This window comes from Dermacentor silvarum, chromosome 6 (assembly GCF_013339745.2).
Source record: "Dermacentor silvarum isolate Dsil-2018 chromosome 6, BIME_Dsil_1.4, whole genome shotgun sequence".
Classification (NCBI taxonomy): domain Eukaryota; kingdom Metazoa; phylum Arthropoda; class Arachnida; order Ixodida; family Ixodidae; genus Dermacentor; species Dermacentor silvarum.
Window position 1 is genome coordinate 7,100,569 of NC_051159.1, and position 23,703 is coordinate 7,124,271.

The 23,703-nt window shown below is 50.1% G+C and overlaps 1 protein-coding gene across 1 annotated transcript in view; it reads left to right on the plus strand.

Annotated features, from left to right (window-relative positions):
• LOC125946175 (uncharacterized) overlaps positions 1-22,813 on the plus strand; it is a 92,946-nt gene extending 70,133 nt beyond the window's left edge. Inside the window, exon 3 of the mRNA XM_049668676.1 lies at positions 22,770-22,813. Within this exon, the coding sequence (XP_049524633.1) occupies positions 22,770-22,798 (29 nt within the window). The 3' untranslated portion in view covers positions 22,799-22,813. The remainder of the gene's footprint in view (positions 1-22,769) is intronic.
• The last annotated feature ends 890 nt before the right edge of the window (positions 22,814-23,703 follow it).

A 23,703-nucleotide genomic window follows, 5' to 3' on the forward strand; every position in this document is an offset into this window, starting at 1 on the left:
CGGCAACGCATTCTAGTAAACGATACTTCAAATTTTCTTGTTTAACACCATCTGCTGTGCCAAGGAAAGCTAAGGTGCTTAAAATCGGTGTTATTGAGTACACATGATTTGGCATGTTCTTCTTGGACATTTTTTTTAATCTCGCAGAAGTGACGTATGCCGAATGTCTTAGGATCCTCAGTACCGGGCCGTTAAGAGATGCCACTGCTAGTACTTCTGCAGATTCGTTTAAAGTGAGCCCCACGTGCCCTGGCACCCATACCAGATGGATAAGGCGTAAATGTTGGGGGATGGATGAATGAAATTCTCGGAGAATGATAGATGAATTGGGCACTGATAAAGCGCAGCAAACACACAAGGAGTCGGTTAAGATTACGGCTGAAGTAATAGATGTGGGAAGTTTTCGTAGAGCTAAGATGATCACTAATAACTCCGCCTGAAATATTGGCGTAAAGTCGGGTAGTCGAAGGGAGAAAGACCAATTTAATGATTCCGAAAAAATACCCACTCCTACTGTCATGAGTAAGACGCCGGCGGCGACATAAAAGAAGAAAAAGACGAAGTAAACGGAGCGTTCTGAACGGCGCGAGCGCGCGAGGCGCGTGGCCCGAGATATGGTCGAGGGAGAAACGGCACTGAGCGAGCATTATCGACGTAGCTCCGGGCCAGGAAGGTCGCATCGCCAGCTCCGCTCTGGCGACGGGAGACTTGGGGGTCTGGCCGAGTCCGTGACGTTGGCCGTCCAAGGTGTGGCCGTCGACCTCGGCAAGTTCGAGTGAGGCTCCTGGACCGGCTGCAGCCTCTCACGGCAGGACCAGGCACCCCAGAAAGGACCCCTCTTCCACGGCAGACCGGCACGTTCGATGATCCCCGGAACGCCACGTCAGCACCGGAGAAGAGAGATAGACGGAAGCAACGGGCGAGGACGTCGCTAGGCCTAACCTGTCACCTCTCCCGGCCACGTCAGCAACAGCGACCGGGTCAAACAGGCTCCGAAGATGAGCGGGTGAACGAACCGACTTCAATGCAGCAAGGTTCATGCGACGGTCGGCGAAAAGACAACCACATGGAGAAAGATCCCACGAGATTCCTGCCGGGAAGAAACGAGCAACGAGAACAACAGTGACGAACTCAGTAAGAGCGTTCCATTCCAGTAGCACCACAACAGTAGGCCAGAGTTGCCAGACTTTCGAATAGAAAACGTCCAGAATTAGTGTAGGCGCAGTTAAGGACATGCTTAGTGTTTATTAGTTCAGTAGGTTGTATTTTTGTCACTTTATTTATTCATTGTTCAGTGCGTATTTGAGTTTTTGGTTTGAGGTTTTTGGTTTCGAGTGTGATTAAATATCTGCTTGCTGTGTCGCCATGCCTCTTCCCTATCCATCTCTCATAACACCCGCACGCCCCCGAGATCGGTGACAAAACACATCACACCTACCTTCTCTTCACTGACAGAAGCATCTGTGGCTATTACTGCATTTATTTGGAGGTTCTCGAGGTGGTCATTTAACAAACTTTTTAGGTATAGAATAGGCAGGAGTTTAGCGTTATTAGGAAATTTATCATCGAATTCAATGCTTACTGTCGCAGTAGGGAAATTTTGAAAATCCACATCACGGATTGATATTTGTAATGGCTCTAATAGTCTCTGCAGAAAAACTGTCTGTGGACAATGCAGTCTAGACCATTGATTCTCAAAGAATGCAGTCGGTTCTCTAATAAACATATAGTCTCTGAGGAGAAGCATATATGTTCAGTAACGTTTGAACTGTCAGTATACGAAAACGAGTTTGAAGAGAAGGCAGGTGAGTTTCATGATAAAGAATATTATTCGTAACATATTTTGGAAGGCCGAGACATAGACGTAGTGATTCGCGTTCTAAAAGAACCAGAGGGCGTAATTTATAAGCAGGACCTCCAGAAAATAACACGCATCCAAACTCTAGAATGGGGCGGACATACATACAATAAATCATCAGCAAGGTCTCCCTGCGCATTCCAAAACGATTGCTGCTGACTCTTCGTAATAAACCAACTGCGCGTGCTCCTTTAGATTCGATGTATTCTATGTGTGTCTTCCAATTAAGCTTTTCTGTGTAAATCATTCCCAGATATTTTAAAGATTGCACCTGCGGAATAATCTCCTGACCATACGACAGTGTTATTCGGATAGGAAACGTTAAGGGAAAAACAATGATTGCACTTTTGCTGACATTTAGCGACATTTGTATTCCTTTTAGCCAAATTTCAATCTGATTCAAATACAATTGCAAAGTTTTACAGAAGCTATGAATATCATTTGATACCGAGAAAATGCGATATCATCAGCGTTTACGTATACCTGTACGTCCTGATTTGTCGGGATGTGATTTAGGGAAATATTAAATAATACGGGGGAAAGTACTGCACCTTGAGGAACGCCCCTTGTCTGTTTGTAAATGTGAGAAGACACACCGTTTTGATAGCAATACAATGTGCGTCCGCTTAGAAAATTTTGAATCCATGCAATTATATACTGTGGGAGACTCACACTTTCGAGTCTGTTGATTAAGGTACTGTGATCGACACTGTCATACGCCTTCGCAATGTCTAATGTGACTAAGGCCACGTACTGGTTGTTGGCCGCCGGCGAGCGAGTTGAATTCGACTCTCCAAGTCAACATGAGCACACCAAATTGAGCAGCCAGGCCTGACTCCTATTTGAGAATCACTTAATATTTGGTTCTCGCCTATCCACCTATCGATGTGACCATACAGAACTCTCTCGATTAACTTTACGAGATTTGAGGTCAGAGAAATAGGTCTAATGTTATCTATTGTATATCCATCACCCGGCTTTTTGAGTAGCGGAATTATTTTGGCAACCTTCCAATCTGGATGAATCCATGCATTTTTAATCGAGAAATTTATAAAATGAAGCAATTCCTGGGGAGATAATTCGAATAATAATTTGTCATTGCTGTAGTTATGCCATCAGAACCTGGGGCTGACGCTGGTAGCATCTTTACCGCTCTCATTAATTCTTCTAATGTGACTGCTATGTAATCATTAGCTGTTTCAGGCGCCGGTATATGATAGGGGCGAAGTGATGTGAATCGACGCTCTAAGCCTTTTGCAATCTCCTCCAGTGACTGTACTAATTCAGTGGAAGTTAAGCTAACAGACTCTACATTTATCGGGGCTAAAACAATCTTTTTAGACCGTAGAAACCTAAATAGGGCCTTTTTATAACAACACTGCGATAGGTAACTATAATGTTTAGTGCTATAATTTTCTTTCGCTTTGTCAACTCTTTGCCTGAATGTAGCTGCAACAAATTTATAGTCTTTCCAATTACGGGACCATTGATTATGCAGTAACTTTCTCCAGGCTGCCTTTCTCCTTCTATATTCGCGTTCACAGTCCGGATTCCACCATGGTGAATAAGTACCCCCTTTAGTTGACTGCATACTGAAGCTGGATTTTTTGTCACTGTCACTTATCACTTGACACAAATAACTGCCTTAACTTCATCATTTAGGTCAACCTGTTTATTTAAAGCTGATCGCAGTGAATCTTGAAATTTACTATAGTTAACATAGGTGCGGACATGCTTTTCGACCAAATTAATGGGTCGCATGACTTCAAAAATTATTGGAAGATGGTCGGTATTTGTGGCCGAGGTGATAGCAGACCAGGAGAAAATTGCACAACCCGAACTGGAAAAAGTTAGGTGTAACACCGAACGCGATTTGCCGGATACATAAGTTGGGGTTCTCGAATTTGCACAGTTAAGATTATTTGACGAAACCCAATCCAACAATCTTTTACCACAAGAGTCGGACCGATAACCCCATGATACATGGTGAGAATTAAAGTCACTAGTTATGATTAGATCCCTTCTGCAGGCTGCAAGCGCGGCCTCAAGAGAACCTTTATTGAGAACTCCTGTAGGAAAATAAACATTGACTACCGAAAATTGGGCGCATCCTGGAATCGTTAAATCCAATGCTAGAATTTCACTTTCAGCAGAGAATGACTGGTGACTAATCTTAGCTCTATGACAAATTTTTGTTGAGATTTGTTGAGATTTTTGTTGAGACTAATCTTAGCTCTATGACAAATTTTTGTCTAGATCGCCCTTCTCTACGAGAAGGGCGATCTAGACGAAAACTGCGATAATTCTTTAAACGAAAACTCTTTTCTGTGGATAACCAAGTTTCTTGCAAAATAATCAAATCAGGAGAAAGTTCTTCACAGAGATATAACAAATCAGCGGCTGCAGCAAAAATGGAACGACAGTTCCACTGCAGCACTTTCAAGCTTCCTATGTTGACGATATTCCGGCAGTATTTACTGCCGTCTGTAGAATGTTATCCTTTAGGAAATCATCCTTTGTTAAGCTGTCATTTTGACTCTTTTTAGCTTTTAGTTTATGGAGGGTAGTTTCTCTCGGGGAGTTTGGAGAAGCACGACGTTTACAATTCGAGCATCTAAATCCATGTTCTCAGTGGTATCTGAACCAGTCTCGTGACTGTTAAAGCCCTCAGGTTCGACAGGAGTTGCGGGAGCTGCGGTGTCATCAGTACTGCGAGGCGAGGCCTCTGCCGATTGGTGTTTATATTTTCATCAGAAACGTGATTCCAGAAGGAACACTAGGACGCGCAGTAACATGCAAAAGTTGCGGCAACTGAGAAGTGAAAACTTGCCCAATTGTCTCTGGAAGGTTCGTAAATAAACTGTCAAGGGCATTTGCCATAGCCTATTCTCTACAGCTGCAGTTACAACATCACCAAGAGAGGCATCCATAGCTTTGGAGTGACGAGCAGCAGCTTCAGCATAACCACATGATTTCTCTAAGGCAAGGGCATGAGCTTCACGACGCGAACACCGTTTCCTTTCTATAATTTGCATAATTTCAAGCTCTTGGTCTCTCGCAGGGCATTTCGTACAGTCCGCAGGGTGGGAACCTTCACACAAACAGCATCGTTCACTCTGAGAGGAACACATTTTTCCATCGTGGCCTTCTACGCAAATGCGGCATCGAACATCAGACCTACATCCCTTAATACTGTGTGTTACGTTCGGCGACCAGCGGGAGGCTGAAAAGCCGTCCCGCCGGGAAAAGATCAGCGGCGCCACCATGTCTCTACACCTTACAAAGAGTACGTGTCTCGACACTATAGGAAGAGGAGACTCTTGGAAAAGTAGACGCGTTCTCACGGCCGCTCGACAGACCAGCTGGCCCATTCCAGGAACAGAGGCGTCAGTTCAAGTCAGGTGCGAAGCCACCTGTCCACGAGGGTCCCCTCCTTTATGTGGGGAAGTGAGCAGTGTGTGCCCGAGGGCACTTCTCCGAATGTGGTCGGGCAACGAAGTCGTAATGTGGTCGGGCAACGAAGGCACCCTCGCCCTCTACGCAGACCATCGGTGACTTTCGACGCTCCGATTGGCGGATGGTGGGACCGCAGCTTGGACAGAGGGGTTTTAAGGGAGACTTTGGGGGCCATCGAGTGTGCTCTCCCATCTGCCGAGTGCTCTCCCATCTGCCCTGAGATGTAGCCAGTACTTCGATGTAGAGTGCTCCGAGGCAGTCAAGCTAGACTGATGAGACGTACCGTCTCGTTCTCATACTCGTGATGTAAATAGTGTAAAGAAACCCTGTACTCTCCGTTCTCAATGAGAACATGTTCCTGCCTTCAAGTCCGTCCTCAACCCCAACAACTGGTAGCAGCGGCTGCGTAGGCAATATCCGCAGTTTGACGTCGAACTCGGATAGACCACGACACCCCAACCCCAACATGTGGCCATATCGCCAACACTGAACGCATTGCACTGGGCGGGGAGAAAGTGCTTCCACCCTGTATAATAAGGGCCATGCCTTCATCTCTGACGGCCTAGTTGTGCCTGCAAAGGTGACAATGACCAACTCTGTGGGGACTCTTTGATTATCAGAAACGCGGGAACATCGGTAGACTGATACGGCACCTGCCGTGGAGAACATCTCCAGGACCTCGGAAGCACACAGACTCGCGTCGACTCGATGAACTAGCCCCTTAACGCAAGCTAGATGAGGTGGAATAAAAGGCCTCACCGGGTGATTCGCGAACATTTGACAATGCAGAAGGTCGGAGACACAGGTCTGGTCCGGCGAACAGCATAGAATGCCCCCTCTGCCAAAATGTTGAACATCGGTTATGCTTTGGAACTGCGGGGTTGCTTTCCGCAGCTCTTGAGTCGCCTTTGGATTTTTCACGCGGATGAATCCCCCCATTGGTCGGCACTAGGGCCACTGGAACGCTGTGAATACCACTGCGCAAGAAAGCAAGCCTCTATAGGAATGTCATTATTTGGAAGTGAAGCCGTCCAGAGGAAAGACCTCTGGCCGGGAGAAGATAGAGACGTTAGGAACTCACAATCAGATTAATTACACAATAAGAGGAAAGTACCAAACAAAGCTAAAGAAAAAGTTGCAGTGGCTTAGCTCGGCTATGCCAGGATATACGTAGCGTTAGCAAAGGTTCAGCTGATTATTCTTAGCTTTCCTGGTTGTCTCCTACGCTCAACCGCTAATTGCCAGGCAACTACTTCGGGATCCGATGAGTCAAGCTTCTCCGTTCTTCTGCGCTGTTGAGCAGCATTTGCGCTCTCCTTCTCCATGGCTATACCACACTGGCAAACGCCAGTCAGAAGCGCAGCGGCTCCAGCGCAGTGTCAGACGGCGACTGCACAGCGAGCGCGCGCCGGCGCCAGTGCGTCTACCACTGCTACGACGTCACTCCTCTGGAATTCGCAGACCGGCGGCGGTGAGTCGCGCGCGGCGGCGGCGGAATGCGCGAGAGGTGCCGGCTCCGGTGGCTCCGGTGCGCAAGCCATGTGGCATCACTGATCCTTGCGCATGCGCAGCACGGCTCTTGATGTGCCGCGCGAAACGGGCTTGGCTAGGCCAGTGTAGCTAACGCTACAAAAATTACACCATCTTCCCGTAGGGGAACACTGAGTTGTATGCGAAGCAGCCATGAGGTCCGACTCAAGTTCCCATTAGTTTTCAGATCGGCCTGTCACCGCTGATGTTTCGTGGCAGCGGCTCGAGCCCTCTTCTCCGCGGCGCTACGGTGGCTAGATGGGTAGATGTGCCGACCGGCGCGACTGGAGCGTAGTTCACTGCTTCTCCGCGTCATGACGCAAAATGGGCGCTGCGGTCAGTAGAACGGTTCCGCAGCGTGCGTCGTCTGCTACAGGGGGCTGGGGGCGAGCAAAAAAATAAAGCCCGTATTGGAATAGTTGTATGTCGTCTGTTCGTGTCAGTTTCAAAGGTGAAGAGCTCCGGGTCTCTCGTACTGTTCGCAAGTTCCTAAGCTATGTGCAATGTTCCAGGTCGGAAAAATGACCGGCGAGATTAGCGGCGGCATTGCTCCACCAAAGAAGACCACCAACGAGACTTACTGCTTCGCTCCGAACTGCAAGTCGGGCTCTAAATTTGTGAGAAGAAAGCGGAAATGTTCGCCCCGGGCTGCACAGTAGCTTGCTCAGTACAGGAAAAAGAAAAGTGGCTCTAGGCTGATATTATATATAGCGCAGGCTATGTAGCAAGGAAGTTCCTGCAAAGAACCAAGTGCTCCGATTGTTCAGGGACATTGCTGAATTCAACAGAATGACTAGGTCAGGGCTGTTGCTCCCTTCTGAAGCACTAAAAAACTGGTTGCATCGCTCGAAGACGCCTTCAAGCTGTGCTTCAGTTTAAATGAGTTACGAAGGAACAGTATCGCCGAATTTGCATCCTTTCTGCAGCTAAATCCTCCGAATTTGATCAGTTGTAAGCGGCACAAGAAAGAGATCACAAACGAAGTTGTGAAGTTCTATTCAATTACAGGCCTTTACTTTCTTGTCAAGGGCAAGAACATGGCACGCGAAAGCAACAGGGAGAAGAGGAATCACCTGAAGCGGAGGCGTGTGCTGTGAATAATGTTGTGATGTGGTGGACCAACGTTGCGACCTTTCTGGCGCTAAGCTATTTATGTTGGTGCGTTTGCTGACTCAAGTTATGAGAGCGTTTCTTGTATTTTAAATATATTCATGAATCCAGCCCAAGACGTATTGCTTTACTTTATTGCAACCAAACAGTGAACCATATGCACTTACCAACACAATTCGTCTCGTAACAATTTAAATACGGTAACTGAAGCAGCAATAAACACAATAGCTGGATTTCTCGAAATTGAAATATTAGAACTTACTAAATATCACGTAAACACGTTTTCATATACTGTATAAAACTACTGCAGTATTGTTTTATGCATGAAAAAATGCATCTACGTATTTAATGCAATGGGCTGGAGCGCCGCGTTTATACCAATAAATGTGACCAATCGCCAAGCTAGAAAATTAACTTCAGCATATAGTGTCTTCTAACTAGACGACAGCAACAAAATTCCCATTCTGCCTACACTGCTCAAAACGGCATTGAATAACGCGTACTTCAAAGCTAGAGCAGAGGCAGCGATACTACCAACCACGCTGCTCGCGTACGTTGCGCGTAGCTCAGCCATTATACTGTCCGCAGCGCCATTTTTGCGTCATGATGTGGAGAAGTGGTGAATGACGCTCGGTCGGCACACCTACCCATCTAGCCACCGTAGCGGCGCTGTCCACGGCGCTGACACTGGCGTTGACGCTCGCGCTGTCCGTGGCACTCATCGCGGCGTTGCGGGAGGAGAATGAGAGGACGAAGTGAATGACGATGAGTGGGCGAAGCACCGGGGGATCATTCGGTCAAAACGCCAGAAGCGTTCTCCGGAAGCCGGAAGCTGGCTTCCGGAACCAGAACCGGAACCAGAAGCGGAAAAGGAAGCGGAACCGGAAGTGGAACCGGAATCGGAAGTGGACGCCGCACGGCGGAGGGAGGGAGGGAGTGACATAGCCCCAAGCATAAGATGCTTCGCATCTAAAATAAACCGCCCGATACTTGTCCAATTCGCCGCAACACGACTCGAACAGCACGGGCACAGGACAGCCAGGCCTCATCGTGAAGGAACACTGCAGCGAGAGGCGACCGTCCTGCCTCTTGGCTGGCGGTTGATGATGATGACCTTATCATCCTTGGCGCATACCCACTCACGGGGATCGGCGGTTCTTGGCGGCACATTACTCAGTCCCAGACCGTTTATTCCATCTTAATCCTCCTTTTCAGGCTGGCTCCAAGCACGCGCCTTCTAATGGCGCTGCAGTTGGCATCGATGCCTTATACAAGTTTCTTTTTGGAACAACTGGTGTATTTGTTATTTAGAACGCGACTACATGTCATTGCTGTTATTCGCCAGATACATTGAGACAAATATATCTCCGCAAATATTTAAGCAATTGTAACCTACAACACGTAGATACCTCTATCGTTCAGCAAAATATCATGTGTCCCCGCCTTGCCGGGGGTTATATACTTAAACTTCTGGAGTGGAGCCCACTCTCCAAAAGTAAAACCGGTCGCCGCCATCTTGCTGGAGGAAAGAAGCCGAACCGCCGTAGCGGCCGTTGCAGAACACAAAGTATGTTCGTAGTGCTTATTGGTAGTGCGCTGTTGCAGCAGTGTTTAACTGATCGTGGCGTGCTTTCCGAGGGCAGTGCAACACCCGAATAGCTCATAGCTGTACCAGACGCAAAAGATGTCGCCAGGTGTAACGTTTCACTTGTCATACGCTCACGTCGTCTGTTCAGGACTGTCGTACGTCGTGCGTGCGTTTGCTTCGGTTGCCAACGGTTGGAAAGGCGCTCGTGAGATACGCGTATGTCATATTGCATTTACGTTTAAGTCCTATAAACACTCTTCGGCCCGTCACTGAGTGATTTGCGTTCGAGCGTCGTCGTCTTAGTCCACAGCTGGCGCGTTCGTACGCTCGTGCTCTGCGAGGTGAGGTTTTGCGCGCTATGAGAGCGAAAGAGAGAGAGAGACGCATTCACGGAGCGGGTCTCCTGAAACGCGGTGTCGGTATTAGAACGCGGTGTCGTCATTAGAACGCGGTGTCGGTGTTGCAAGCTGCGCCATGCAATGCACAGTGACGGCCCTAAGTCCGAGGCGTGCGAAATGAAATTATCATCATCATGAGTAATAAGATGAAAATTTCGCGCGCGCTTCCGGAAAATGCTGGGCTACGATCGCCCAGCTTCGCTCTTTCAAGCGTGTCGTGGCCGAGTGTAAGGTTAAAGGTTTTTTTTTTCCTTTTTTTATCACAAGCGCGTGAACCCTTTTACATGAATGTTGCAGAGTGCTATCTCATGTTTGGGGTGAACCACACCACTAAGAATAATAAACGATCGAATGGCGAAGAAAAAGCTTGAACAGTGCTTTCAAGATTATAATATTTAAAAATTGATGAATTCATAACCTGAGTTACAAAATTAGTTTGTATAGTGAATAGGAAATAGGAAATATTTCATCCTGTTCCTATGCCTGTGTAGCGTTTCTGACTGATGTTTCAGTTGTCTTGTTAGTTACAATAAGAAGTTCTAGAAGGAGTGGATGAGTGGTATCAGTTTATATGAGCACATATGAAATATCTAGAAAAATGGCCAAAGTGAAGTTCATGGCGCAAGTTCGGGGTTCAGCCTATGTGAATACCAAGTTTTTGAGGATGCTAATCCCAGAACTTGCGGCGCCTTGCGTAAACCAGCTCAGTAACGTTGTGTACTAAAATAGAGAGTAATTACCGTATTTGCACGTAAATAACGCAACCACGAAAATCGCAAGCGATGCTTTTGGCCTCCCTTTTGGCTACTTGGCGTTCGGTTGCAAACACACCCCGAAACTTCGTTTTGCGAGAGCACGCGGCCTTATCATAGGCGCCTGTGTATCGGAGTAGAAAGTGCAGCCATCGACCACCGCAACAACAGGTGAACAAGCTAATGAAAGCTCATCAATTTAACTGGCATCTTTTCTCACTAAGGTAGGGTGGTTCTGAATAAGGGTCCTCTAACATTCATTCACAACAAAGTTTGGAAACACTCTTGGTCAATCATAGCAAGCTTTGTCGTTGGAAAGCGACTGACACCATTGCATCAGTCGACTTAATCAGACGATGAAGTCGCGATCGACGCCACAAAATGTGCAAGAGCTTATAGGCACGATGAAAGAAAGTGTACCTGCATGAATTATGCTGTCAGAGCAAGACACGTAAGACTCCAGCAGACAATCTGAAGCTAGGCGCAGTTGTGGCCGACAATAGCAAGAAGCCAGGTTTAATGTGGAGTTTGTACCCGCCGCGGTGGCCCCATTTCGATGGAGGAGAAATGCAAAAACGCCCATGTGCTTGAGTTGTATTGCACGTTGACGAACCCCAGGCGGTTGAAATTCATCAGGAGTGCTCCACTACGGCGTGCCTCTTAATCACAACTGGTTCGCTAACCTACTGTGCGGCTTTCAATTAGCACGCGTCACCAAGATAAGGGTGCAGTGCTTATATGCCCCTTCGAATTGGGCTGCCATCGAGTTGTTGACCGCGGAATCATTTAAATTGTCTTCGCTCATTGAAACAGTGGCGCTGTGGCATTTCGAGATTGTCTCTACACGAGGACAAGGCATGCTAGCCGTTTTCAGTCGCCATTGATGATATCTGACCAGGTTGTCGCCAATCCTACATCACGGGAGAGTTCGAATCCTTTAGAGGCTAACGAATCCTCAAACTGAGCATTGGCCTTCTGTTATCGCTATTATAGTCAGGCACCTGCATCTAACCTAAATTTTTCGGAATTATTTATTCGCGTCGTTTAAGGCGGGAAACCCCGAATGCAGCATGACCAGCTGCGACCAAAATATGCCCAAAATAGAGTAAGCGAGAACTCGACGCGGACCATAGAACTTATTGCAAAACATAGACAGTTTTATTGCGATAGCAATTATATGGACACTTCAACCGGATTTCTGCCGTCGCCGTGAGGTTGTAGCTGTAGCTGTCCAAAAACAGCTGTAGCTGTAACACCTGTAGCTGTCCAAAAACCGAGTCAGAGCCCAGATTTGTCGAAACACAATAAAATATGTTCTTCACACAAGGCAGTTACACACACACTTGCACACTTAGCCTAGACACAGCACAATACAAATCAGATGGGTATTAACAAACACAAGAAAAATAATTCACGACAAGCACTAAGAGTCCAACACGTAAATTACAAAATGAATAGGAACACTTAGTGTCCAATCGTATTCACCTGTGTTAGTCTTGTCAGACGATCTCGGCGTAGCTCGGGGCAAATCTCGAAGAAGGAACTTCTTCCTGAAATGCAGACGCTCGATGAACCCGTCGACTAGCTTGCCGGGGAATCCCCTTCTTCCGCAGACGCTCGGTCTTTACGTTAGATCACTTCACCGGTGCGGACTGAACTGAACTCCACTCCGATTCTCGCACGGCGGTTATATAGCTTCCACAGGCGTACTCGAACTTTCTTATCGGAGTCGTGATCCCGTAGCATGGCCAAAGCCTGGGAATCTGCTAGCCTTCTCTCGTACGTTCGACCGCCGCCGTCGGAGCGTTGTCGAGGGGGGGGGGGGGGTGATGACTCATCCCGTTGGCGCACGCTCACGCTGTAGCAATCTCTCTCGACTCGCTGGGTGAGAAGGTGTCTCGGCCCGCGCGTGTGTTCTCTCTCTCTCCGGTTAACGTCGCTTCGTCGATGCTCTTCTAGACGTCTAGGCGCAGTTGTTCGCGTTGCTGTTTGAGGCGTATGCGCTCTCCCCCTCTGTTGAAGTTGCCGCGGGGCTGGCGTGTTCTTTCGCTGGCTTGCGTGAGACGCAGCGCGCACATGGATTACGCGCTCTTTTGTGACAGCACACCAGGATCTAACAGTTCCAAGCTTAAACACAAACAACTACGCCTCCATTTCATCCTTAAAGTAAGGCGAGCAACTGTGTTTTTACTCTAAATCTCGTATCAAATTTTCTCTTTCTGTTCCAACAAGCAGTGTGTCGTTTTCTATCAAGCAGGGTTTTTTTTTACGGGCACGTAATACTGCTGGTGGGTTAATTTGTACAAAAATAGTTTAAATTATTAATCTATATATAAAATGTTACGGGGAAAAGAAATGAGAAATGTATTTACAGCGTATTTACAAGACTGGCAGCGGCTGGCAAGATCATAGTAAGCACGCGAAGTCCCGAGCTTCGTCTTCTTCAAGTGCTCTCAAAACGTCTTCTTCATCGCTCTGTCACATGACCCCCGGCGGCTGAAGCACCGACCCGGTGCTGGTTAGGAGGCGGTCGAGTGATACGGCTTAAGACGCGCGACGTGGACTACGTCGGAACGAGGCTGAGCCACGGTGGGGTCAAGAGGGGCGATTTCGTAGGTGACGTCGGTTACTTGACGCAAGACGCGGTAAGGACCAGAGTAGCGTGAAAGCAACTTCTCCGAGAGGCCAACGCGTCGCGACGGAGACCAAAGGAGAACCAGGGCGCCCGGTGTGTAGTGGGCGTCACGATGGCGGGTGTCATATAAGCGCCGCTGATTTTCCTGCGAGTCCACAAGTCGACGTCGGGCAATATGGCGTGCCTCTTGTGCCTGGATTATGGCGTCCCGGGCGTACTCTGATGTGAAATGCAGGCTATCAGGCAGGAGGGTGTCGAAAGGTAGTGTAGGGTCGCGGCCAAACAAGAGGAAGAATGGAGAGAAGCCTGCGGTATCGTGGCGAGAAGAATTGTAGGCAAAGGTAACGAATGGTAATGCAACGTCCCAGTCGCGATGGTCAGCGGAGACATACATGGATAGCATCTCAGTGAGGGTCCGGTTGAGACGCTCGGTTAGACCATTCGTTTGTGGATGGTAAGCAGTAGCAAGTTTGTGTTTAGTCGCGCACGAAGTGTAGAATGTCATTAACAACTTTAGAAAGAAAGTAGCGGCCTCGGTCGGTAAGGAGCTGTCGAGGGGCACCGTGGTGAAGGATGACGTTTTCTAGTAGGAAATCGGCGACATCGGTTGCACAGCTTGTCGGAAGAGCCCGTGTGATTGCGTATCGGGTGGCGTAATCTGTTGCTACAGCAATCCACTTATTTCCCGAAACAGACGTAGGAAAAGGGCCTAAAAGATCAACGCCTACACGAAAGAATGGTTCTGATGGCACGTCAAGTGGTTGAAGGCGGCCAGCAGGGAGTGTGGTCGGCTTTTTTCGTCGTTGACAAAGGTCACACGCAGCGACATAACGGCAGACGTCACGGTAAAGACCAGGCCAAAAAAAGCGCCGACGAACGCGGTCGTAAGTCCGTGACACGCCAAGGTGACCGGCAGTCGGCACATCATGAAGCTGGGCGAGAACAGTCCGGCGCAGATGCGAAGGGACAACTAAGAGTCGGTCAGGGCCGTCAGGGCGCATGTTACAGCGGTACAAGATGCCATCGTGGAGTTCAAACATTCGAAGGGAAGGGTCGGGCGTCGTTGAAGTCAGCCGTTGAATAAGGTCTTTTAAGAAGTCGTCCCGGCGTTGTTCGGCTCCGATATCGTCAAAAGCACTCAAAGAGAGAACGGTGACAGGAATGCCGGCCATACAAACGTCAGGTGGGTCGACAGGATGGCGCGACAAGCAGTCCGCATCTTGGTGTAACCGGCCTGTCTTGTATACAACTGAGTAGTTGTATTCTTGAAGGCGCAGAGCCCATCGGCCAAGGCGCCCAGAAGGATCTTTCAGAGATGAAAGCCAACACAGAGCATGGTGGTCAGTGATGACTGTGAATTGCCGGCCGTACAAATAGGCGCGGAATTTTCCCACTGCCCAAACGAGAGCCAGACACTCGCGCTCAGTGATGGAATATTTGCGCTCAGCAGGGGAAAGAAGGCGGCTGGCGTAAGCAATAACACGGTCTTGTCCTTGTTGTTTCTGGGCCAGGATAGCTCCAATACCATGGCCGCTGGCATCGGTACGGACTTCTGTTGGAGCTGACGCGTCAAAGTGAGCGAGAATGGGAGGGGAAGTAAGCAGCCGGATCAGCTCAGTGAAAGCACGAGCTTGCTCACGGCCCCAAATGAAGACAGCGTCTTTCTTGAGGAGCTGAGTAAGAGGGCGTGCAACGTCCGCAAAATTGCGGACAAACCGACGAAAGTAGGAGCAGAGGCCCAAGAAGCTGCGAACGTCCTTGGCGCACGTTGGCACGGGAAAGTCTTTCACTGCCCGGATTTTATCTTGATCAGGACGGACACCAGAAGAATCGACGAGATGTCCGAGCACAGAAATTTCACGACGACCGAAGTGGCATTTGGACGAAGTGAGTTGTAGCCCCGCCCGACGAAAAACAGATAGGACCGTCGATAGGCGTTCGAGGTGCGTCGCAAAAGTCGGAGAAAAAACTATCACATCGTCCAAGTAACAGAGGCAGATGGACCACTTGAAACCGTGTAGGAGGGCGTCCATCATTCGTTCAAATGTGGCTGGGGCATTACATAACCCGAAAGGCATCACTTTGAACTGATAGAGGCCGTCGGGAGTAATGAAAGCCGTTTTCTCACGGTCCATGTCATCGACGGCAATTTGCCAGTACCCGGAGCGAAGGTCTATGGACGAAAAATATTGTGCTCCATGGAGGCAATCAAGGGCATCGTCAATGCGTGGTAGCGGATAGACGTCCTTCTTGGTTACCTTGTTTAGGTGCCGATAATCTACGCAAAATCGCCAACTATTGTCCTTTTTCTTAACTAGGACAACAGGGGATGCCCATGGGCTACAAGAAGGTTCAATGATGTTACGAGAAAGCATCTTATCAACTTCGTGTTGGATGATGTCTCGCTCGGTAGGAGAGACGCGGTAGGGTCGCCGATGGATTGGGCTCGCATCCCCGGTGTTAATGCGATGTTTGACAACAGATGTTTGTCCGAGAGAACGGTCTCCAAGGTCGAATAAGTCCCAGTACGAGGCAAGGAGGCAACGTAGTTCATTGGCACACTGGGGCGGAAGGTCGGGCGCGATCATTTTCATTAGGGCATTCAAGTCTGAAGGGGCAGGAGGCACAGCAAGAGTTGCACACGAGGAGTCGTCAGCATTTAAAACCGAAATCTGGTAGTCTTCGGCCGGCGTGATTTGCGCAAGTGATATGCCGCGCGGGAGAACTTGTGCACTAAGGCCAAAGTTCACTAGCGGAAGACAGGACGTGTTGTCCGTAATGGTAATGACGGTGTGAGGAAATGCGACGTTATGCGAGAGCAGGACATCCGGATTAGGAGATACGATGTAGTCACCGTCTGGAATGGGCGGAACGGGTGAAACACCTATGTAGGTAACAGCAAGGTGAGGGAGGCGAATATGCTCTGTGGAACATAGCCGAATCGGAGCACTATCCGGAGGATCAATAGCAACAGGTAGAGCGAGTTGCACAACACCAGCAGAACAGTCTATCAAGGCGGAATGGGCTGAGAGAAAGTCAAGTCCCAGGATTAGGTCGTGAGGGCAGTGTTCTAGGACATAGAATAAAACAGAAGTATGATGATCGGCGACACTCACACGAGCTGGACACATGCCAATAACGGCCGGCGTTCCCCCGTCGGCGACTCGGAGCACAGGCGACGGGGCAGGAGTGAGGACTTTCTTGAGACGATGGCGAAGCTGAGCACCCATGACAGATACGTGCGCGCCAGTGTCAATCAGAGCCGTAACAGGTACACCATCCACGTTCACTTTGATGAGGTTCCGATGTGTGGGCAGGGTCAGAAGAGGATTTTGGCGTCGGGGCGGTATAGCAGCATCACCTCTAGGTGCTGCACCCGTTAGTTTTCCGAAAGCGTGCGCCGGAAGGAGCTGGGCGACGGTGACCGACGCGATGGGGGCGAGCGGGAGGAGCGGCGATGCGGCGAAGGAGAGCGGCTAGAGCGGGCGGGCCGAGAAGTGTCGCCAGGAGTTACTGGTTGCATGCGCGGTGGGAAGCGAGAAGCAGCATGAGGCGGTCGGTCGGATGGCAGATAGGGCCAAGGGGTCGAATTCCACGAAGAGCGGCAGTGACGTGAAATGTGACCGATACGGCCACAAGTGAAGCATATTGGCCTGTCGTCGGGAGTGCGCCATTCAGCCGGGTTGCGATACCGCGGAGGGGCATTCATGTTGCGAGGGCGCATGGCAGAGGTGGACGAAGTGTAGGCAGGCTGATTAACGGAGCAGACATTGGTCAAGCCAACGTTGGCCAATTCCTGGCGGACGACGGTCTGGATCAGGGAAACGGTGGACTGGCAATTGTCGGAGCCAAGGGTTGGGGTATGGAGAGGAGATGCGGCCTCGATTTCACGCCGGATGATGTGGACGATGTCATCAGAGCGATTGGGCGTGGGCAGACTGCGGAGGTCTTCGCAGGTGGACGTAGCAGCCGTGTTGGGGAGGCGGGGAAACGGGTGGGCAATGCGGCGGCTCTTGGCTTCTTCAAACCGCCTGCATTCGGTAATGATGGCTTGTACAGTCGAAGAATTCTTAAAGACGAGGAGGTGAAAGGCGTCATCTGCTATGCCCTTAATGACATGTGCGACCTTATCAGCTTCGGACATTCTCGGATCCACTTTGCGGCACAGAGCGAGCACGTCCTGGATGTATGTGAGGTAGGACTCAGTGCACGTCTGGACACGCGAAGCGAGGTCTTTTTGAGCGGCGCGCTGACGTCCAACAGGCTTGCCAAACAAATCCGTGAGCTTCTGTTTACAAATGTCCCAGGTGGTAAGTTCCTCTTCGTGGGTCTGAAACCAGACGCGTGCCGTTCCCGCGAGATAGAAGATCAAATTAGCCAGCATGGCGGTCTGGTTCCAATGGTTGCTCTTGCTCACCCGCTCATAAAGTTGAAGCCAGTCTTCAACATACGTGTTGTCAGTGCCGGAAAAGGTGCCGGGGTCGCGCGGTTGTGCCAGAATGACGGTTGGCGTGGGGGCCGACGAGCCCGAAGCATCCTCGCCTTGAGCTGGCATGGTAGATGCAGCCAAGGAGCGCCCGCTGCGTAAATCCGTCTTGAACTTGAGCCCGCAAACTCCACCAAAAATGTTACGGGGAAAAGAAATGAGAAATGTATTTACAGCGTATTTACAAGACTGGCAGCGGCTGGCAAGATCATAGTAAGCACGCGAAGTCCCGAGCTTCGTCTTCTTCAAGTGCTCTCAAAACGTCTTCTTCATCGCTCTGTCACAATATATTGTGAGCGCCCGCATGTGCCGCCTATCTCATCACTAGCGCCACCTACAGCGCTGTTACGCCGACTCAACGCCAAGCCCAAGCGAGGGAGGGCTCTCTCCCATTCGCTACGACCGCCGCCACGGACGGTCACGGTTTTTGGCGCGTGCCACTATGTTTTCTAATAAATAAGTGTTACCCTGTTATTCTCGCCTCAGCCTTCACGCCTCAGCCTCCACGCCTCAGCCATCACGCCCAGCCCTCACATCTGGCGCAGTCGACCCCGAGCCTCAGCCAAGCCATACAGCCACGGCAGCGCAAGAACGCCTTTCGAACGCCAGCGTCGAACGCCAGCAACAAGGCCAACGTCGAACGCCGGTCAGTACGCCTTCTCAACTGCATCCGTCATTGTACTTACGCACTCACGCCGCCGAAGACTCACGCCTGAAGATACTCCTGCCATTTTACCGCTCGTCTGTGTAAAGCACGGCCGTCATATGAAGAGTGCCGTGAATGTTGACTAGCCCTAGTCGACAACTAGGCTTAGCGATCACTCGCCTAGTCTCCCGTGCGTCCAGCCTCGTTCCGCAACGCCATGCCGGGAATTGTGTGGCAGAATCTCGACGCGGTGACCATGTCGCGTCTCGGCGTCGACCTTATACGCGAAGAATTGGCCCGTCGACAGCTGGACCTCACAGGTTCGAAAGAGGAGCTCGTTCAGCGTTTGCAAGCCGACATTCAGCAGCAGCGTGAAGCTACCCCCCCGGTTGAAACGAATGAATCCGCCTCGAACGCTGTGGCGTCTTTGACGCTGGACCCAGCCACTCTACAGAGCCTCGCCATGCTGTTCCAGCAGCTACCTCGCCCTGCAACAACGGTGACGACACTGCCAGACCTGTCATCGTCCATCCCGCAATTCGCTGGTTTGCACAGCCACAGTGTCAATACATGGCTTGACGACGTACGACGAGTACAGCAGCTCGCCTCGTAGGACGACGCCACCACACGCCTGATCGCAGCTAGCAAGCTGAAAGGCACGGCGCGAGACTGGCATCTCGCGTTCGGCAACCAGTACAGCACCTGGGCCACGTGGAGTGCCGCCCTGAAGGACACATTTTGTACAGAATTGTCCCTCATTGAGTGGCAAGAACAGGTCATGAGGGTAACCCAGGCCCCATCCCAAAGCTTGCACCAATATGCCTTTGCCAAGTTGAAGATCATTGAGCGTTGCCCCGTTAACCTCTCTGAGGCCCAAAAGATTGACTACCTGCTGCATGGTTTACGGGAACAACACATCCTCGCCGCCATAGCAGCCAACCGGCCGCCCACGGTAGCTGAGTTTATTTCTACTTGCACCAGCCTCGACAAGAGTGCGCAACATCTACACGCCAAAGCAAGCCCGTCACCATTTGCCGGTCCTGTTTTGCCGCCGTCGCAACCCTTTCGTGCCGCTAAGCCCGCAGAGCGCCAGCAGCCTCGCTCAGAACAATCGACACCACAGTCCTCCCGAGGAGCCACACCAAAAACGCGCATTTCAGAGCTGCCCGCCGAGCAACAAGAAGCTACTTATGCAGCTATTTCGGCACAGTATGGCGCTCCAGCTTTTCGTAGCGGTTAAGACCTGTCTCAAGCTGTCTGCTACCAATGTCATGCCTTGGGTCATCTGGCATCCAAGTGCCCTACACGCACCAGCCGCTTATCATCACCAGCGTCTCCAACCATGCCCAAGACACAGCAGCCCCCAGCACTGCACAGTGCACCCGTTCCGCTTGACGGCTCACAACAGCAATGCCCCTTCTTCAACGCAACTCTCAGTGGAGTCGATGAGTATGAAGCGTTTCCTGACTCTGGGTCCAAGGTGACATTAATCTCTAAAGCTCGTGTGCCTGCAAGCATGATCATCCCATGGACCAAGCCTCCACTCGTGGTGGTAGGAGGATGCACAGTGCTACCTGTTGGTGCTGCATTTTTGAAGATATCCATCGGCCCAGCCACAGGAGTTGTTGAAGCTGCTGTTTTAGAAGATAATGTACTCCCCCTCATTCTTGGTGAGGATTGGTTCTCGGCAGCGCAGGCACGTCTCATCTTTGAGCCTCCGAAGCCAGCGCAGTTGCAGCATACAGCCACGAATATCACCATTACCGCAAACCAAAAGCTAGTCTCAAGAATGGCAAATGCTGTGATCCCAACAAGGTCCGTCCTTTTTCCTGAAACCAGGCCCAGTTCCAAAGACTGCCTACAACGTGATCCGTTGCCGTTGCCAGAACAGCCACCATGGCAAGCGTTAGCAGCCCAAACGTTGCCATCAAGTAGCGCTCCTCTAGTGTCAAACTTCCGCGCTTCCGACACGGCGCTCGTGCACATTCATCCTGACATTCCACCGGCTCGCGTTGACAGCCAGCTCGCCCTCACCCAGCCTCCCCTTTTGGCACACTTCGACCCCATGGCAACCACAACGCTAACCACAGACGCTTCGCAGGAAGCCATTGGAGCAGTGTTATCGCAAATCCAAGACACCAGAGAATGTGTCATTGCCTACGCCAGCCGTGGACTTACGTTGGAGGAACGAAAACTGCACAGCAATGTATGGGAGTGTATCGCCGTGCACGGGGCAATAACTGTGAAGTTCCGCCAATACCTCCTAGGCAGAAAATTCTCTCTGGTCACAGACAACTGGACTGTTGCCTGCTTAACGTCCAACGTGCGGCCATCTCGTCGGTTCACTTCTATGCTCATGGACTTTACAGTAGAGTTCGATTTCACCGTGCTACATCAGCCAGGACGCCAAAACGTTGTAGCCGACCACTTGTCCCGTTTGGCAGGTGCTAACCATGGCTCAGCCTTCGAATCCAATGAGTTCAAGCGCTTCATGAGTCTTCATTCCGTGGAGCTCCATTTCACAACTGCCTATCGACCTGAGGGCAATGGCTTAGTCGAGAGAAGCAATGGAACTCTCCTGGCAGCTCTCCGCAAGATCTGTGCAATGGAACCACTGTCATGGCCTACCAAACTTCAAGAGGCAGCATTTGCAGTAAACACGTCCATGAATGCCAGCACGAACTTTACGCCATTTCAGCTTCTCTATGGCTACGTACCAAAGATTCCACTCCAACACCATCCTCCGTTCCAGCACTCCGCTCTGGCCGAGCGCATCCTCGACACAACAGTGCTGCGTTCCGAAGCAGCCGCCAATTCGGAAGCAGCCGAAGGTGCACGCAAAGAGCGCTACGACCGCAGCCACCGTTCTCACACCTTTACCGTCGGTGATATGGTCTGGGTGAGGCGACAGACTCCGGTTGCCAATGAGAAAATGGCACCTCGCTTCAATGGTGTTTACCGCCTCATCGAGCAGCTTACACCATCCACATTTAGGGCTTTACGTGTGTCATGCTTGACATCTCGTTTGTTTAATCAACCACGAACGGTGCATGTGTCCCAGCTTAAGCCTTATGTACCACCAGTTTCTCCAGTGATCGAACAGCAGCCCGTCGTCAATGCAGAGACCACGCCTGCCTCAGCAGCAAATGTTGTCGCCTCTACAGAGCAGCAACAGCCTCAACGGCCCCAACGCACTCGATGTCTACCGAGCCACCTCGACGACTTTGTGCTCGAGTGAAGTTGCAGCGTTTCCGTGCATGTGTGTGGGTGTGGTATCGTGCGTGTGACAGTGTGCAGAAGCAATTGACCAAGAGACGTGGTCAGTCAGACTGGGGTGGGATGTGAGCGCCCGCATGTGCCGCCTATCTCATCACTAGCGCCACCTACAGCGCTGTTACGCCGACTCAACGCCAAGCCCAAGCGAGGGAGGGCTCTCTCCCATTCGCTACGACCGCCGCCACGGACGGTCACGGTTTTTGGCGCGTGCCACTATGTTTTCTAATAAATAAGTTTTACCCTGTTATTCTCGCCTCAGCCTTCACGCCTCAGCCTCCACGCCTCAGCCATCACGCCCAGCCCTCACTATATATATATATATATATATATATATATATATATATATATATATATATATATATATATATATTATATTGCTTGGAGTGATGCAGACAGCTTTAGCAGCTGCTGATATTGTTCCAAAGAGAGCCACCAATTTTTTTACTAGTTTGTGCTGCCGATCTTGCCCAATTGTGGTCGCACTCCATTTTAACGCGACAACGTTAAGGGCCCCGTGTCGCATAAAATCCGGCATTGGCGTCGAAGTCGGCGTCCGCGGTCAAGAAAATCATCCCGAACCACCCCGACCACACAGGCCCTGAGCGTGGCGCAGAGGCGTTAGTGAAATAATTGTATTTCCAAAAGTAAAATCTGTCAGGAAAACCGTAAAGTACCACTTAACCCCACCCTACTGACATAGCTTCGGGTTGTAATTTCAATATACGAGAAAACGTAATTCTATTACGAGGAAACTGAAACACAAACCCCTTTTCTAGCATATCTACCATTTATACAGCTGCGCGCCGGGGTATGTTACTTGAAAAACGCCATCCAGATGGCGCTCGCCTTCTCCGCAGCGTAAAACGGCAGCGGCGCGCAGAGCCGAAGGTGTACAGAAAAAGCTGCAGTTGCCGGGAAGCCTGACAAGCATTCAGGGATCCTCGAATGCTATCGCGCTCCACTCTTAAAGGCGAAGCTTAAGCGTCCTCCAAACTTTTTCTTTTATTGTCATCTGTTCACCTCTATATTTCCAGGTGAGGCTGTACGGCGTCCGGGTTGCTGACGCCGCGGATACGTCACACCACCGCCTCGTGGGAGCAAACGCTCGCCAACATCTCCAGCGATGTTCCAAATAAAGACTTGGCATGAAAAAATTACGACAGAACCCATCTCAAGATGATTGTCGACGGTAATGGGATTAGCATTAAAGCAACGTAACGACGCACCTTATTCCTGAAGTCATATTTATTTAGTATCTGTATTGGTCATCGGAACTTCAGGACAGTGACAACTAAGTTGTCTGTAGTTAAGGAACCCGTATTCGATCTACTGATGATACAAAAGCTGGTGAAGATTGTTTCTATTGCCAATAAAGGACAGACGCATAAACAGGGCATTCCTTCTCGAGTGATTGTTTTGGAGAAAGGGACTCGGCGGCTGGATGTCGCTAGTTACCTGCAGAACTGATTAGTTTTACTAAAAACGACCGTTTTTTTTTTTTTTAAAGACGAAGCTTTTTTTAACTGTTTCGTATACCTGCGCCATGTAATGGGCAGGATGTAATGCCCATGTAATGCGTAGGATGGATAACCGGTTGACCATTACAGTTACCGATTGGATACCAAGAGAAGGGAAGCGCAGTCGAGGACGGCAGAAAACTACGTGGGCTGATCAAGTTACGAAGTTTGCAAGCGCAAGTTGGAATCGGCTAGCGCAAGACAGGGGTAATTGGAGATCACAGGGAGAGGCCTTCGTCCTGCAGTGGACAAACTTTTTTCCAAATTTTTCTTTTACTGTCATCTGTTCACCTCTATATTTCCAGGTGAGGCTGGTGAAAAAGTTTATAGGCTGATGAAGATGATGATGACACCTAGTACGGGAGCGCTAGCATGTTCAGCGGCATCGGAGCCAGCGGTGGAAGAAGACGACGAGCGCGCGAGCAGTGGCACGAGCGCGTCTCTGTGACCA